The sequence below is a fragment of the Odocoileus virginianus genome, chromosome 19 (genome assembly GCF_023699985.2).
Source record: "Odocoileus virginianus isolate 20LAN1187 ecotype Illinois chromosome 19, Ovbor_1.2, whole genome shotgun sequence".
In the NCBI taxonomy this organism is placed as follows: domain Eukaryota; kingdom Metazoa; phylum Chordata; class Mammalia; order Artiodactyla; family Cervidae; genus Odocoileus; species Odocoileus virginianus.
This window is the reverse complement of record NC_069692.1, coordinates 44,404,233-44,422,097: the sequence shown is the minus strand read 5'-3', so window position 1 is coordinate 44,422,097 and position 17,865 is coordinate 44,404,233. Positions and strand designations below refer to the sequence as shown.

The window sequence follows — 17,865 nt, the reverse complement described above, 5'->3', positions numbered from 1 at the left end:
AGATGGATTTTGCCATTTTATTGAATTCTTTATTGGTCAGTATTTCTCTACAACTTTCAACAGAACTTCTAATGAAGTTAGAATGCTTGAATGACAGATCAGTTCCTTAGCAGCGGAAACGTGTGTTCCGCTTTCCATGTGTTCAACATATTCTTTCCATGTGTTCAACTGACACTACACATGACTTGAATGTAACCACTGCCTATTGACATAAACTCAATTAGTGAAATAATGAGCAAAGTTAGAAACACTTAAATGAGTCTTTTTTTTCTTTTCCTTAAGTTTTGGAAGAGCATGCACAGTTGAATCTGGCAAACAAAACTGCATGTAAGTGAAATAAAAAATGAGGTTATTCATTGTTTATTTCTAAGGCACACCAAAAAAATCCAAAAAACAAAAACAGGATTTTGTTTGCTTTTCCCCTATGTGGTTAAACTCATTTTCTGTTTTTCCCTCCCTGTAAACTGAATTAACTATTAATTGAAGCTGCAGTTGCTTCTGAAAGTCATCTCTGAAAAGTGAAAGTGAAAGCATCTCAGCCACGTCTGACTCTCTGTGACCCTACAGGGTACACAGTCCATGGGATTCTCCAGGCTGGAACACTGGAGTGGGTAGCCTTCCCTTCTGCAGGGGATCTTCCCAACCCAGGGATCAAAGCCAGGGGTCCCACGCTGCAGGCAGATTCTTTCACCAGCTGAGCCACCAGGGAAACCCAGAATACTGGAGTGGGGAGCCTATCCTTTCTCCAGGGGATCTTCCCCACTCAGGAATTGAACCAGGGTCTCCCGCATTGCAGGCACAGTCTTTACCAACTGAGCTATCAGGGAAGCCCAGGAACAAATCTGGTGCCAAAGTGAGAGCTCTTCACAGTGATAAGTTCCTCCAGCCCCCAAAAATGTATTATCTAGTCCCAGAGATGTGGCAGTTCGCACTGCTTTTAATTTCACATTTTAGCCTCCTACCTTTGAGGATGATTTACATGAAGACAGTATAAACTGCTATTAGTGTTCCAAACCTAAGCTAACATTTAATCACCCCAATTCTGCCAGTATTAATAACTCAATTGCAATGCATGAACAGATACATTTTATGCAAGGCTAAATTTGTACATGTGTAAGCAATGACAAACTCCTAATTCTCTGCTTGATGATTAAGTTTTGGACATAGATCACTGGCTACATGTTAATCTTGATGACTTCAAAGTGGAAAAAAAGTTTTATAATGGTCCTGAGAGGGTTGAATTTTCTTTTCAATGTGATCTGGAAACTTGAGACTCACAAATGAATATTGTTTAAGGCCCCAAAATAATGGCGCCAAGTATAGAAGAAATTAGGCTTTGAGCAGATAAGAATTATTAAATCATAACTTATAACAGGTACAATGCTTAACATTCCTTTCTCAAACTATGGGTGCTGCTCTAGATGTACCTTTACTGTGACACTGGGCAGGGCTGCTGTAAGCAATCTGCTTGTCCTTTAATGAAAATCACGTTATTATCCAGAGCCTCAAAGTTGTTACAATGAAGGGAGGGTTTCCACATGAGGAAGAGCAGCTGGACCTCAAAGCTCTCACTCTTTCCCCGCATTGTCAACTGAGAGGGATTTGTGAATATTTTTAATAAGTGAGCTAGTGGGCACCCTTATACCACAGGAAAACCTCATAATTAATTGTAATAAAGCATGAAAACTCACGACCATTGAAATTTTAAATTATTAATAAAATATATGCCTTGCCTCGAAATATAAACCACATCTCCTTCAGCTAAGCTGGCTATAGAGACAAACTTCATCTACCATAGCACATTTTCCCATCTCAGGGAAAACAAAAAAGGTAAAATATTGGCGTCTATCAAAGGGCCTAAAATTTGAAAGGCACACTGGTGAGTTGCCTTTCTCCTTCTACAAACATTGAGACAGCAACTGGGAAGAAAGAGTCATTTATTTCAAAATGGGACATTAGATTCACTGGTTTGCTAAGTTGACAAGAAATGTTATCAAGAGCCTAACAAGATAGAGACACTTTTTAACAAGCTCAAAACAAACTTCCTTCTTGTCCCTGTGACATATTTTAGTTTAACAAGTTTAATCTTCAAATAACAGTGGGAAAAAAGATAAAAGAAAAAAGTTCAAAGATCTAAAGACAAGCATGAAACACTAACTCTTTCAGAAGAATTATAGGGCTGATGGGTAAATATCTGTAAACTACATAACCTTGGTAAGAAACTATATTAGAAGTTTTGGTTTTATCCTTATTTGCAATTAAAGACCACAGTATATACAAAGCCTGACCTACCCAACAATGGTGTTTTTTTTTTTTTTTTAAATAATAGACCAAACAATGCATTATGATAAATTTTAAAGTTCAACTGAGATAAAACTCAAAGGGTCTCACGCCCCTGCTTATCTAGGATTACCCGTCCTCCGCACTCACTCGGCGGAGACCCAGTTCCTCTGTGAGATTTCCCCAGCTCCTTCAGGTCAGCCTATTTCACCGTCTCTGGTCTTTCTTATGCTTACTATACCAATCACTTTAAGCCCTAGTGGAAATTAGAGTTTAAAGGGCAAAAGGCATTCTTCAAATAAGAAAAATGTAAAACAGCAACTACAGTTAAATTTTGCCAAGGAGGCATATACACGTTAAGAGCGTGTATGAATGAAGGGGTCAGAAAGGCACTGCTAGGGGACATCAAGATGTGCCGGATAAGCAGACTGAACTTGGCGGGGTTTCCAGGCGGTGGGATCAGAATGTGCACAACGTCTGAGGCAAGAGGCGGCGGGACCAGTTTACGAGCCGGAGGGGAAGCACTGCCGCTGAAGCAGGGGAACGAGAGAAGGCGCGCCAGCTGCGCCGCGACCAGTCTTACCTTTGTCAACAGCTCTCTGTTGATTTTGAAATTTACAGTCCCCTGGCCAGTGCTGATTTCACTCACCACTGTGTCACATTTTAGCTGAAAAGATGTAAAGTAAAACAGGTATGTTATAAAGTAGGCCTAGTGAGCTCTGCAGTTCCAATCGTATGGGACTGGCTCCCAAGGACAGCAGGTGTGTCCTCTCTCACAGCCATGTGTCTGGACTTGGGCGGAGCGGGTCTCTCCAGCTCTGTCGTTACATTTGTGTTCACGGTTTCTTCTTTCCCGACTGGGATGCTACTCTGTTCAGAGACTCTCTCTTCCTCTTTCCCATGCTCTCACTCAAATTCTCTAATGTGGAAAAAAGGAGCCATCACTTTACCCCCACTTACGTACTGTGACATGCAACGAGCTCGCTATTTTACCCACCTTTCATAAGAGTGACAGAACGTGATACTCTGTTAGGGCTCCACTAAAACAACTTACACCCCCATAAAGTATGTAAAGAATTTAAATATTTGGTCTTTAATGAACACGCTTTCCATTTCTAACCAGCCAGATGTTCAAAGCAGCCGGGAGACTCATTAAGTTTATTTCAAGAGATACCTGGTGTTACTGAGGAGCCACCAGTTTTCATTTTTGAGAACTCACAGGAGGAGGAGGAAATAAATATTGTAGTTAGGAGAATTTTATTCCTGGCATGCTTCCTGATAAAAATCTGGGGTGAGAGACTGCGGGTCTAACTCCTCGTTGGGGAACTAAGGTCCCGCGTGCAGTGTGGCAAAAAAAGAAAACAAATCTGGGGTGATTTCTGTGGTCACACGAACATCTACTTAGCAACCAGAGCCTCTCTGCCATACTCATTCTCTACACGTTTTCCTGTGAAAGTGACTCTCACTGTTTGGGCTCTTCAGCGTGCCCATGCCTTCCTCAGTATCACATGCAGTAATCCTATTTAAAACAAAACAAAACAACTTTGTCCCAAACCTTCCTTTTCTTTCTGAAGGTATTAAACACTAACAATTCAGATGGTCATTCTCCACAATCCTTTCAATTCCTCTGTTAGATACTGAGCCCATCAGAGAAATTAGAAATGAAAGAGGTTTATTAAATCATCTAACCACTTCTCTGAAATCATGGTTCTATTTACAGCTTATCATTTCTTCTCATATTTTAATGTTCATCTTCTCAGAAACTCATTTTTAAAACTGCAGCCCACTGTTCTAATTTATCAAACTTGTTCTCCTGAATTCAGAAGGCCATCCAGCTTCAATCTATAAATTTAATTAACACTCAGTCTTCCTATAAGTAGTTAATCAAAAAACTGAATACTGTCAGCTCAAGAGGAGTGTTTCATAACTAATTTCAAAAACCATCCTAACCTTATAGTATGCAGCTAAAATAAATTTAAATTATACTTTCCAAGGTGTCTTGAACAAAGAAACACTATTAAATCCATTATTATGGTTGACATAGCCTGCAGAATATTTTTTAATTTAACATGTTTATTATAATGTCAAAAGAGGTAATAGTGCTAAAGTACCTTCTCTGCCAGTCTCATGGCTTGAATTTGAATATCTGGTCTTGAATGGTCATTGCGGTTTTCCAATAGAGAATCCACAGAAAGCTGGAAGTCGGCTACCTCTCTAAAGACAGACGTGAAACAGGAAAAGACTGTTACCTTAAGAACGTTACCAGAGTAAAAACAACAAGAAAGACTAATCACTTTGGGGTTCTCTACACTGACATATTCTTATCAGAAATTACACTTTCAAAATATAAAGCAAAGCAATTAGAAATATCATCACTATGTACTGATTGAATACTTTATCTTATAAAATTCTTCCTCTTCCATCACCCAGCTGTAGCATTATGGTATCTCTGTAAGAGACACACAGCAACCACCTTATTTGACAAATGTGAAAAATGATGTCTGGCAAGTTCATTGTCTCCCCTAAAAGTCTACTGCAACTAACAAACAGTCAGAAAAAAGCTCAAGTCTCTTGACCTCTTCTACAAATTTTCCTCCACTATTTCAAATACTTCCTTCTTTCAAGCCTCTTCACTGACCTTCAGATGACCAAAGCAAAATTTTTAAAAAACAGTGAAATCTGAATTTTAACATGAGAAAAGTATTATTCTTAACACCCAGTAGTTCCTTAAAGAGACAGACATTGCCATTCTTTTCATTGGGTTGGTGATGAAACAATGCAAAAACAAAGAAACCAAGAAAGAAACCAGGCAACTGATTAGTGAAAACAATCATTTGCTGCAAAGAGCAGTTATCTCTAAGGCAGGATGGTATACAGTGGCTTCAACAGCAACTAATGTTTGATGTGTAAAAAACAAAATTTGGAAAAATTAAGACCTGACATGTTAGAAAGTGAACATGAGTATTCATTACATCAGTCGCTATAAATTTTCTATAGTTTGAAATTGTTCAAGGGATAAAAATAATAGACAAACATCCACATAATCACCAACACTGAATGTTTAACAACGCAGTAGAGAACGAGACTCTCTGGGCAGAACAGGTGGCTGGACCACTGTCTGTCTGGCCCATTTCTAGCCCCTCACCTGCTCCTGGGCTTCCCTGGAGGCTCAGCTGGTAAAGAATTCGCCTGCAATGTGGGAGACCTGGGTTCCATCCCTGGGTTGGGACGATCCCCTGGAGAAGGGAATGGCTACCCACTCCAGTATTCTAGCCTGGAGAATTCTAGGGACTGTATAGTCCATGGGGTCGCAAAGAGTTGGACATGACTGTGCGACTTTCACTTCAACACAAAACAGAGGAGCACAAATAACTTCCTTATAATTCTTGAAATCCAGGCACACGTCCAAAAAATTGTGTAACTTCTGATTACATTAAGGAATCTAGTCAATAATAACCATTAAGAATTTTCCTGAGCCTTGAGCAGTGACCAAGGCGGCAGAACACAAGGACCCTGAGCCAACCTCCTTCTGCACGCACACAAAAACTGCAACTATTTAACAGAGCAACCACCCGCTGAAGTCACTGGATGACTAGAACAAAACCTGGTGGTCAGACAGTAAAGAATCCGCCCGCAATGCAGGAGATCCAAGTACGATCTCTAGGTTGGGAAGATCTCCTGGAGAAGGAAATGGCTACCCACTCCAGAATTCTTGCTGAGAGAATTCCAAGGACAGAGGAGCCTGGTGGGATACAGTCCGTGGGGTCGCAAAGGAGTTGGACACGACTGAGCGACGAAGTACAGCTGCGCAACTTGGGACAGAGATACTGACAGCAGTCGATTTAGGGAGCTCATTCCATGAGGATGCTGGTGCTAATAAGGACCATTCTGAAATTCTCCTTCTAGCTTACTAGTGCTGGGTCCCAGCTTCAGGAACCAGCCAGTCTTCACCAGTTCTGGGGTATTCCAGGCCACGTACATGGCCCCAGCCAACAATGGGCTGACAATGGCCAAGGGATCCCCAGGCCGCCAGAAGTGCTCATAGGGACCCTCCTTCCTCACTGGGGTGGGCGTCAGCCCTGGGATTCCTGGGCCCTGCAGCAAAAGATATGCTTTAGCCCACTAGGACACAGCCTTACTCAACATAAGGCTAACAGCATCGCCAGGACACCCTGGGCTCCTCAGCCAGCCAGGTCAGGACATGGCCACACTCAGCAGTGGGCGATCGCCAGCCTTGGGTCACTTTGACCCTGCCCTCCAGGAGGCCACCACCAGCCCCAGGACTATTCCAGGCCGTGGCCCTGTTCATGAGCAGGCTAACACTGGCTCTGGGACGGCAGGCCCTGCAGCTAGCCACCCTAGGAGTTAGCTCCCTAAAAGATGCAGCTCTAGTTTCAGGATCCCTGGGGCCCTGGAGCCAGTTGTCTTGTGACCCAGCCCTACCCATCTGCTGGCCTGTACCAGGCCCTAGGGTGCCCTGGCCACACAGCCAGCCACCTCAGGACCCAGCCCTGCTGACCAGCTTGTCAGCATCAATAATGGGACACATCAGGCCAACTGCATCTCTGGGCAGGGACACAGCCCCACCTAGCTGAAGGTCAGGTATCTCAGGACCTCCAGAGTCCCAAGCTTCCCTGGGACTTGGTCCTGCCCGCCAGAGGGACCAGGCACCCCCCACCCCCCCGACAATGATGGCACTCCTTCTGGACCCTCAGGGTTACATTAAACGCAGTACCACCCACCAGTGGGCTGCCACACTAGGACCACTAGGGGGGGCCTTGCAGCTACAGACTCCAGGACCCGGCTCTGCCACCAAGGGGCCAACACTAGCCCTTGGACCCACTGGGGCTCTGTAGCCAATTGACTTCAACCAACCATGGGTCATGAAGTACCGCGGTTCATGCTAGCTGGAAAAAAAGCCACATACAGCTGCACCCATGCAGTTCAAACCCACGCTGTTCAAGGATCAACTACATAATTCAGAGAATTAGACTACCTGAACAAACAGATTCATATCATGTTAAATAAACCACATGAACAAAAACAGTATCTCTTAATTTTCCTGGCATGTTATAGCACTTTAGAAATACAGGACAGTTGGGCTTTGTTTCAGTACTCTAAAGGGTAACTGGTATTATGAAGACAAACAGTACCAATTCCTTTATTTTAAACAAATTCAATATGCAGAATTTTCAACTGGTAGACCAGAGAAATTGAGGTCTTCCTCATTATTTATTTTCTATAAAACAAAGTCTTAGTATTTCAGACTGCTAAAGTGGAACTGCCCAAAGGAACTCAAACCAAGTATAGAAAATCTTATTCAAAAGAGGGGCCAAGACAACAGGCAAGTGAAGAGACGCACAGCATCACTAGTTCCTAGGAAAATGTGAATCAAAATGAGGTATCACCTCACATCAGAACAGGTACTGTCAAAAAAGTAAGAAACAACAAGTGCTGACAAGAATGTGGAGAGAAAGGGACACTCAGACACTGCTGGTGGGAATGTAGATCGGTACAGCCGCTACGGAGATTCCTCAAGAAGACCAGAACGACCATATGACCCAGCAACTTCTGGGGATTTACCCAAAGAATGTGAAAACACTAATTTGAAAAGATACAAGCACCCATATGTTTACTGCAGCATTATTTATAACAGCCAAGGCATAAAACAAACCAGTGCCCCAAAATGAATTGATACAGAAGATGTACACACACACGAACAATGGAATGCTACTCGGCCTCAGAAAAAGACGGGATCTTGCAACTTGGGACAATGTGGATGGACCTTGAGGATATTATGCTAAATGAAGTCAGTCCGACCGAGAAAGAAAAATACCATATGATTGTGCCCACGTGTGGAGTATAAAGAACAAAAAATAAGTGAACAAATCAAATCAAACATGCGGATACAGAGTTCTAGTTACTAGAGCGGAAGGGGTGGTGGGGAGAATTAAATGGGTAAAGGGGATCAGCTGTATGATGACAGATGGAACATTAAATTTTTGGTGGTGACATAGCATGCTATACTGTATAGAGAATACTGTCTATGTGAAATATAAATACTGTTACCTCATTTAAAAAAAAAACAAGACACAAAAGATGGGTCAAGACAGTTCAGCTTACTAAAGGTCTTTGAAACATAAAATAAAAACTGAGACATTTCCATGATTATGCAAAATGCCCTGTACAGATTCATAAAGTAGGTAACTGTTGGCAACACTCTTATCAGTTTACATATAAGGCCCATCTTTTGGTCAGTGGTTTCCTCTATTCTTGGAACTCAATGCAGATGAAGTTGTAACAGGCTATTTTAAAGATGCTCTTTTACAAGACCATATGTAGCCTTTCTCTTTCTTTTCCACTTATCCATTTGTCCTATTCTGGGAAAAAGAACATTCATTCTACTTTGTCTTAAAATCCTAACAAAGTTAAGGGGACAAATATTTAAGGACATGATGGAACAGTAATAATGGTATCATTATATCATAACAGTATAATGAGAATTTAAACTTAAAGCATTAAGCCTACTATGCAGCTAATTTCTTGTCATTATTAATTAACTGAGAGAGTATTTTATTCAAGTATTGAAATTTTCTAGTCAGCTGGTAAACAAAGCATCAATGAGCATGACCAAACTCACAAAACAGATCTCTCTGAATCCAAGTAGCAACTATATAGATTATATGTAGCCCTAGCCAGCAGTCCTCTATCGCTGGGGGGGTCCTCAAATGGAAACAAGCAGAAAAACTAAAACCACAAAAAAAAATCACCAAAACTCTAGCAGTAAACATGGTACAAGAGCATTCAGGCATTAGATAGTGTTTAATCTCTAACATCTCTTCAAAAACTCTCATTTTCTAACTGGAATCTTAGTTCTTTTATTTGCTGTTACAGAATTAAATCAAGCCTCGTTTCAAATTTCTCAAAGACTGCCACAGAGTTATTACACTAAACATCAAAACAACATGAGAATATTAATATAATCTGCCATTTCAGAGTATTAAAGTACAGAATTTTTATTATTTAAAGCCATGGAGTAACATATTAAATCATGTATTAAGAATAATTTCAAGGACTATTTTGTAAACTGGAGAGTAACTGCATTTTTTGGTTAACTGACAAAATCAATCACATTCTAGATCATTACAAATATATTATACTTAACTCTTTTCTGGAAATTGGAACTGCAGATATTGACTTGATCAAGTTTTCTGGTGGAAGATCCAACACTCTGGAAAGCTAGAAATCAAACAAAAAGAACAAAACAGAGCAAGACTTAACATACTTGTTCCAGATTAACAGAATGCTACTCAACAATTTAAAAAATGCTGAACCACAACACAAACGAGCTTCAAATGTACATTGTTACGTGACAAGCACCAGATTCAAAAGACTGTATAATTTAAGATTCAACTTATTAGACATTCTGGAAAGCCCCAAACTCTAAGACTGAAGATTCGATCAGTGGTCGCCAAGAGTTGAGGATGACCATGACCATGGCTGAGGTCAAACCATGCCAGGGTTTGACCATATATTGGCAAACAGAACTGTTTACTAAAAAGGATGAATTTCATATTTGTAAATTTAGAAAACGTTTCTTCTAAGAGTAGGGATAAACCACTGAGGACCAAAGATAATTTGCCTTTTATTCATTCATAAAGTCTTTTTGTGCTAGACACTGTTTTAGGAGTTGTGGATACAGCAGTGAACAAAAGACAAAAATCTCATGCTACTTAAAGGAGCAAACAAATAAACAATGTGGGGGCGGGAACCTGACCCCCAGGCTCTACCAAGTTGACTCGCTTGCATTTTTGAGCAGCTCACTGATGACTGTAACAGTCACAGCTGTGAACTATTGCCCTCATCAGAAGCTCGAAGTTTGTTGGAGGAGACATTCCTACTTACTGAATGATTCTCACATGACGGGGATTTCTTACATGCCTAGTTTTTCTCCGAAACAATCCCATGGATCACTATTGGAGACCTCACTTCATGAGTGATGAAACTGAAGTCCAGAGAATTTATGTAATTCGCTTAGCACAAACGCAGAGATGTGAACCCAAGTTATCTTATAAGCGGAACCTGCATTTAATCCCTCTGTCATATCTGTATCCTTTCGACGAGAAACGCATGAAAACAGACAGTGAGACAGCAGCAGAGTCATCAAGGGTTTAAGCCATTCTCGCCCTTCTCCCCTAACCCTCAACTTGATGCAGCCTCTGCAGCGGGCCTAGTCAGAGCTGGTGAGAGAAGGGAATGGGGACAATGGGGAGAATAAAAACAGGACGTTGCAAGAGATTAAGAAGCAATCTTAATCCTCTTCAGAGGTGTTTGTAAGTGTTCAGAAGGAGAGGAGTAAAACTAAAGCCGCTATCCTCATTATGAATAATAATATCTATTCTCTTAATATCAAAAGAAATTGGTAAATTTCATAAACTTAAAAAAAGGTTAAAACTTGCAGACCTGGAGCCATCATTATGTTGAAGATACTCTGTATTTCTACTTAGACCTGGCATATGCTGATTCTTTAAGTTTAAATCTCAAAGTGCAGTCTTTATTTTTAAATTCTAGCCTTTAGGAACTGAATTACTGTATACTTCACAAAAAAGGCTTTTTTTCTTAAGACACTTGCCCAGAAGTGGATAAACAGTTCTAAAGCATTTACCAAATAAAGACTGTAATAGCTCATGTTTATACTGCAAAATGTTCCTGCCAGTACAGCTACATCAATAATAAAGGGTCCACTTTTACTATCTATGAGTCCTTGAGAAAGTCATTTTACATCAATGAACTTAAGTTTTCCTATCTGAAAAGTGGAGGTAACAAATCTGTTAATAATCAACTAGGGATTTCATGAGGACTAACAAAATTGTGTCACATAACAAGCATGTAATAAATATTATTTCCTTCTTCCTTTGAAGGGTTTTATTTTGGCCATGTCTTTCAAACTTACCCATAGCAATAAGATCTTCTGCCTATTCTTCTATTACATTTTTGCCTATTTTAAATATATCTAAACTCTGCTGAAAAATAAAAGACTGTCACTCACCATGCAGTTATACACCAATTAAGTCATTAGCCACTGTAGTTGCTGACCAATAATACACCCAACAAAAGCAGAATGAGGCACTCTGTGCTTTGGAAAAACAGGCCCCTTAGAAAGAATTTTAATAAATCCAGATTCTTGAATCTTCCCACATCTGAAGCAGCACTGAAATAAGTAACTGAGACATTTGTTCCTTGTGATTAGCTGCAATCTCTTACTGAGATGTAAGCTTGACTGTGCGCACTCCCTAGCCAACAACCATGATTCAACTGGCTTCTCTTCCTGCCTCTTTGGAGCAGTTCACTCAGAGCTGCGAAGCGGCTGTCTCCCTGGCTACAGCCATCAGCAAGGTCTCTGAGTAAAACTGAAACTCACACAGCGGACTGCTACTCAGCCATAGAAAGAATAAAGCCATCTGCAGCAACATGGATGAAACCAGAATTGATCATAAGTGAGGTAAGTCAAAGAGAAAGACAAATACCATATGACAGCACTTACATGTGGCATCTCCAGGAGATGGTGAAGGACAGGGAAACCTGGTGTGCTGCAGTTCATGGGGTCGCAAAGAGCTGGACATGACTGAGCGACTGAACAACAAACATGTGGAATCTAAAAATATGACACAAATGAACTTATCTACAATACAGAAAGAGATTCATGGACAAACAGAACAGACTTGTGGAGGAGGGGGGAGTGGGAGGCTGGAGTTAGTAGATGTAAGCTATTATATATGGAATGGATAAATATCATCTTACTGGATAGCATAGAAAACTATTGACATTGTCAGTATCCTATGATAAACCATCATGGAAAACATAGGAAAATGTATATACATGTATAACTGAGTCACTCTGATGTACAGCAGAAATTAAACAGTAAATCAGCTGTACTTCAACAACAAACACTATTAAAACACAAGGTGAATTTGGCTATGTGTTGTTGTTCAGTTGCTAAGTCGTGTCCGACTCTGCGACCCCATGAACTGCAGCATGCTAGGCTTTCCTGTCCTTCACTGTCTCCCGGAGCTTGCTCAAACTCATGTCCACAGAGTCAGTGATGCCATCCAACCATTTCATCCTCTGTTGCCTGCCATGTGTATTTTTCCACAATTAAAACCCAAAAGACAGTCTTTGGGATTAAGAAGTAGAAAGAAGTCTTCTTTAATCATCTCCCATTTCCTAACCATTAACAAATTAAAATGAAAAGGAAGAAAGAAGAGGAGAAAGGAGGGAAGGTTAGAGGTTGGCTGGTTCTCCAGCAACAAATACACATGAGAGGTGTGGCCCAAAGTTATAAACTTCAAGGATGGAAACCAAGGAAAGATACAGCAGATTCCGAGAAGAAATAGAGCAGCCCAGATTGGCAAGGCTCCTAAATTGAATTAACACTCTCATGAATACACCAAATCCAGAGAGAAAACATGGAATTCTGTTTTCTTCCCATCTATGACTGATAGATGCCGCAGATCTGCAGGTGAGAACGGGTAAAACAGAGACACAATCGAGGACACTTCCCAGCAGAAGTGAAGGTTCCAGGGCCAGACTCTGAGGGCCTCCACGATGGAAACATAATGTACTCCCCAGTCACAGGGAGGAAATCCTGATACTGTGTTGCATGGGCAGGAAGAGGCATAGGAGAAGTTTTGATAGGAAGATGGAAAAATGTCAGAACTGGCAGCAAAAATATGCCACGTCAGAGTTCAGGAGTACTGCGTACGGGTCCCCACGACCTCCTGGAGAGACAAGAGGAGTGGAAAGCTGCAGAGTGTATGTTTTGTAACCACGAAAGTGAGCTGAGCCAAGAATAATGCTGGCACAGAGAGTAAGGACGTTGCCCACACAAATGCAAAGTCTGGGCAGAGCTGTCGAGCACTAGGAAGATGGAAAAGAACAGGCATGAAAAACAGACAAACTGAAAGCAAGCTGGATAAGGAGAGAACGGGCAGGGGCTGCAAGAAAAAGAAAAAAGACAGAAAGAAAGGAATGTGGCATACAGGAGATCAAAGAACTCTAGAAGAAAAATACAAGTTAGTACAGAGACATTCTTCACAAAGGCTTCAAGATGTCTGAATAAGAACTAAACGACTGAAACACAGTGAAATAAAAAGGGAGTCTGCTGATCAAACAGTAGAGAATAATTAAACACAAAGGAAGAGTGTAGTCAGAAGTGAAAAAAGAACATAAAAGGGCTAAGATCATCAGAATATACATTTTAAAAAACATAAAGCAATCCGACAAAGGTACATAAAATTGGGTACAAGGTAACTCAACTTCAGGTAACTGGTGTCCCTAAAACGAGAGACGGCCAATGGGAATGCTGTAGGACTTAGGGACTCAACCTGGGACTCTGCAACGACTCAGAGGCGGGGGAAGGTTAAAGCGGAGGGCACAAATGTCACCTATGGCTAGTTCATGCTGATGGACGGCAGAAATCAAACCAGTGCTGTAAAGCAATCACCCTTCAATTAAAAATTAAACAAAACGAAACACAGCAGCCAAGCAGCAAGTGGACAGGAAGAAGAGGTGCAACGGCTCCGCAGCTGCAGTGAGTCTAGAGGCAAACCCACGCTCCAGCGTGTCAGGGAGAGATGCAAAAGACTCTCAAGCAGAATGGAGCAGTCTTATTTAGCAGGTCTCCTACCTTACTCTTATTTACCAGCACTCACAGAAATGAATGAACAAAACCTAAGAAAAATAGAAAGTACTCATAGATATATCATGGCTGCCCCAGAAGCAGGGCCTGGGAAAAGGACTGCATGCAGGCAGTTTATCCGGGAAGTGATTCTGAGGGCAGAAGTGATATATTGGGGAGAGTGAGAGACGAGAAAAAGTAAATATAAGATAGTGCTATCAAGGGCACTGATACGGGCAATAGGGGCTTAGTTTCTATCTCACTTTTGCGTACAATGTATACCGAAAGTGTCGACGCAAAAGCAGGGAGCAGGAGCCTCCATCCCTCAGTGACTGAGCCGGGTCTTTGAGACTGTTCACTCCACTCCACCTGAGCGGAGTCTGTGTTGGCAGCAGGCTTTTCGACAGGATGAAGTGCTGTCAACGGTAAGTAAATGGAAGCACATGTTCACATCAGTGACAGCTAGAATCAGGCGTGACCTAGGTGACAGGGCATAATTGTCAATAAAAGGGAGAGCATCCCTGAAATAAAGAACTAAATCTAAACTGTGGTATATTACTGCCGTGGCACACCACTCACCAGTAAAAGAACCTGATCTCCGTGCACCATCATGGAGAAATCTCTTTTAATATTTGAAGCAAACAACAACAACAAAAACCCACCCCAACTTGCAGAAGCATAACTGAAGTTTGACTACTGCCTATATAAAGGTTAATAGCTTGCAAAAGAATACTATATGGGGGTACTTTCATAGGTAGTAAGTCACATGCACAGATATGATAAACACAAACCCTCACATGTGAAGAGAGTTTGCAACCAGGGATGGGTACCCAGGAGATTTTAATAGTATTTGTAATAGTTTACTTCTCAGGTTGGGTGATGGGTACATGGGTATTAATAGTATTCTTCTCCATGATTAAAGACTGTCTTAAAAAGGAAAAAGGAGAGACAAACAAATGGAATCTACAGATCAAAATTAATGACTACATCAGGAAAACACAATACAGAAAATGACACATCCTGGTCAAGTCACTAAATTTCAAAAATAAAGCACCCAATCAAGAAGACTCCAGAGATGAAATAAACGTATTTTACTTTGTCACCATGTTACCTATTCACAAAGATCACATTCTGGTTAAAGCAAATAATTTAGAATTTATGTAGGGCCAGTTTCACCTCCTGGAGAAGCTACAAAATGATACACTTGTTTCATCTGCTCAGCTGGTTTTTAAATGGAATTAGTTGCCAATATATGAAAATCAGAAAAATTTAAAGTAACATTAGATTATTGTATGGTGTTTGCATCTGTGGTATCAGACTCTGGAAAATCAAAATCAGAACTAAACAATCTGGTGTCATTGCTTTACTTCTAAAACGAAGATTTTTAATATTATTTCTAAATCTACTATTTTCATATTATTTTTAAACATGCTAATTTTCCAGTGATTAACCCTCCTTTTGATATGTCTAGGATTTTTTTATCTGAAGTCATAATTTCTTTTTAAAAAAAGTTAAAAAAAATAATGCCTTTCTTGAAAAAATCTACTCATAAAGGCAGCCAATTAAACCATATATCAGGAAGATTAGACATATACCAGGTAAGCATTATATTTAATTAAAAATAAAGAGAATAGAAGTATGTGGATGTCATTACTAAGTGTTACTAACTTTGACAAAGTTACTGAAACAAATCAGGAAAGGCAGAGGACAGTTACACCAGCTATAAGAGTGTCACGTATACTGCCTAAATCTGAAACGCCAAGGTTTTAAGAAATTTATTAACATCCAATGTTCTATTAGTTTCAGGTGTACAACAGAACGATGCATGAAATGACGGCCAAAATAAGTGCAGTTACCATCTATCAGCATACAGAGTTGCTACAAGATCACTGACTACATTCCTTATGCGGACACTGTGTCTGGGGACTTACTTATCTCACAGCTGGAAGCTGCACCTCTTCATTCCTTTCACCCCTTCTGTCTGATCCCCCAGCCCCTCCCCTTTGGTAACCACCAGTTCAGTTCTCTGTAGAGACGAGTCTCTGAAACATTAAGATTACAAAAAAAAAAATAACGCTCCAAACTGTGATGCTGTTCATGATCTCATAGTCATGTGAGAGGGCTCATTTAGAAAATATATCAATAATTCCTTGAAATGTACTTTTGTTGTTAAATTCAAGCTAAACTGTATTTAACACTTCTTACTTAAAACTACATTTAGGTTATGAATATATGAGGAATCATGATAGTACTATACTTTTAGCAGCCAGACATTATTCATTGTAAAACTTAAAAAAAAAACTGGTTACAATACAGCCCAATTTTTATAAAAAGCCTATCTATCCTTCCTTTTTTCCACCTGTATACCTGCAAAGAAATGTATCTAAAATAAAGGTCAACATTAGTGATGATAACTACTTATGGGGGAGATTCTAAAAAATATTCTTGGTACCTTTTTTATTGTAATTCTTTACAATAAGCAGGTATTACTTTTGCAAGAATGAGAAAGGCTTTTTCCTTTAAGCACAACTTTATAAAAAGATCTACTGTTAAGGAATTTCTATTGAAAATTTAGCAGTATGGTTCAGATAAACAGCTTTCTGGTTACCTAACTTCACGTGGGGTTGTTGCACCGCATCCTGCAGGCCTGAAAGCCTTGTTGATGCCCAGCCTGGAGACCAAAGAAAGGGACCAGGAGACAGAGACCAACACTGATGATTTATCAGACAGAAAAATCCTACATGGCTGAAGCTTAGGACCTGGAAAACATCCCACCCTGTAGAGCAGTCATTTCTGCTACTTGGGGGAAGAAAGAGGCTACCACTTATAGGCGGAACTGACGTCAGGCTGGCTCACCAGGTACCAAAAAACCAGCAGCTGAGGGAGGGGTCAAGAAAGGAGGCAGTTACTGATTAAGCCCTATAATTAAGAGGACTGGACAGCCATGTGAGTGAAGCAGGGCCTGGTCAGCAGAGAGTATACCGAGAGCAAGGGAACAGCCATCCTGAGTGGCCTGACCAAACGGGTGCTAAAGTTCCCACCTAGGCTGGCGGAGGATAACTAGGTCCCAACACCAGCCTCTGGGGACAGTGGTGTGGCAAGGGGGTTCAAAATACCACATCCTCAAAACTCTAAGATAACAATGACTAGGGAATACTGCGTTTATACAATATATAAAACACAATCCTGAGCACTGTATTTATATTAATTCACTGAATCTCAATGACAAGTCTATAAGGTAGCTAAATAATTTTCCATTTTACAAATGAAGTACGCTGAACTTACCTACTTAGCAGAGAAGCTGGATTTAAACCTGTATCTTCTGTTCTTAACCACCATACCAGGGGTTCCCACATTTTGCCGCCCATGGAAATGACCCGGGGATCTTTAGAAAACACTGATGTCTGGCTCCCACGTGCAAATATTCTAATTAATACAGGGTGTGACCTGAGCAGCAGATGTTCAAAGGCTCTTGGGATTGATTCTGATTCGAGGTAAAGCATGGCACTGCACTACGCCTTTCCGCTGGGGGTCGTCCTTAGCTAGCTGCTACCAAGCCTGAGTGAATATCACAATCACCTGGCAAGGCCCCACCCCATCACAGCCCAGGGGACCTGGGCTTAGGCATTGTTTTTAATGCTTCTCAGCCGATTCTCGTCTTAAGTGGACAAAGCTAAAGACAAACCGCATAGGGATATACCAGCTGCCTCCTGTGTTAACAATCAGTGTCCAAATGAGAGAGGGTTTTTAATTAATTCGAGGAGTATAATTCAAATGGATGAGGCACACACAAAAATAAGAAAATGTTAAGAACCACTGTCAAATACTGGAGAGCATGCTTTTTCATTTTCTTAGTCTCATAGGTTCTGGAAATAATAAGACTTTCTTCAACTGTCTCTGAGATTGAA

The 17,865-nt window shown here is 40.8% G+C and overlaps 1 protein-coding gene and 1 long non-coding RNA gene across 8 annotated transcripts in view; one reads left to right on the top strand and one right to left on the bottom strand.

Moving 5' to 3' along the window:
- Positions 1-17,865, bottom strand: part of RARS2 (arginyl-tRNA synthetase 2, mitochondrial) — a 90,027-nt gene that overhangs the window by 65,965 nt on the left and 6,197 nt on the right. For all 7 annotated transcript variants that reach the window (XM_020879140.2, XM_070450145.1, XM_070450146.1 and 4 more), the window contains exons 2-4: positions 9,446-9,519; positions 4,392-4,494; positions 2,864-2,947 (exon numbers count right to left, since the gene is read on the bottom strand). In XM_020879140.2, coding sequence (XP_020734799.2) covers positions 2,864-2,947; positions 4,392-4,494; positions 9,446-9,519 — 261 coding nt within the window. The remainder of the gene's footprint in view (positions 1-2,863; positions 2,948-4,391; positions 4,495-9,445; positions 9,520-17,865) is intronic.
- Positions 11,668-16,374, top strand: LOC139029716 (uncharacterized). The gene is made up of 2 exons (XR_011481931.1): positions 11,668-11,782; positions 15,758-16,374. It is a non-coding gene; the product is annotated as an uncharacterized lncRNA (long non-coding RNA).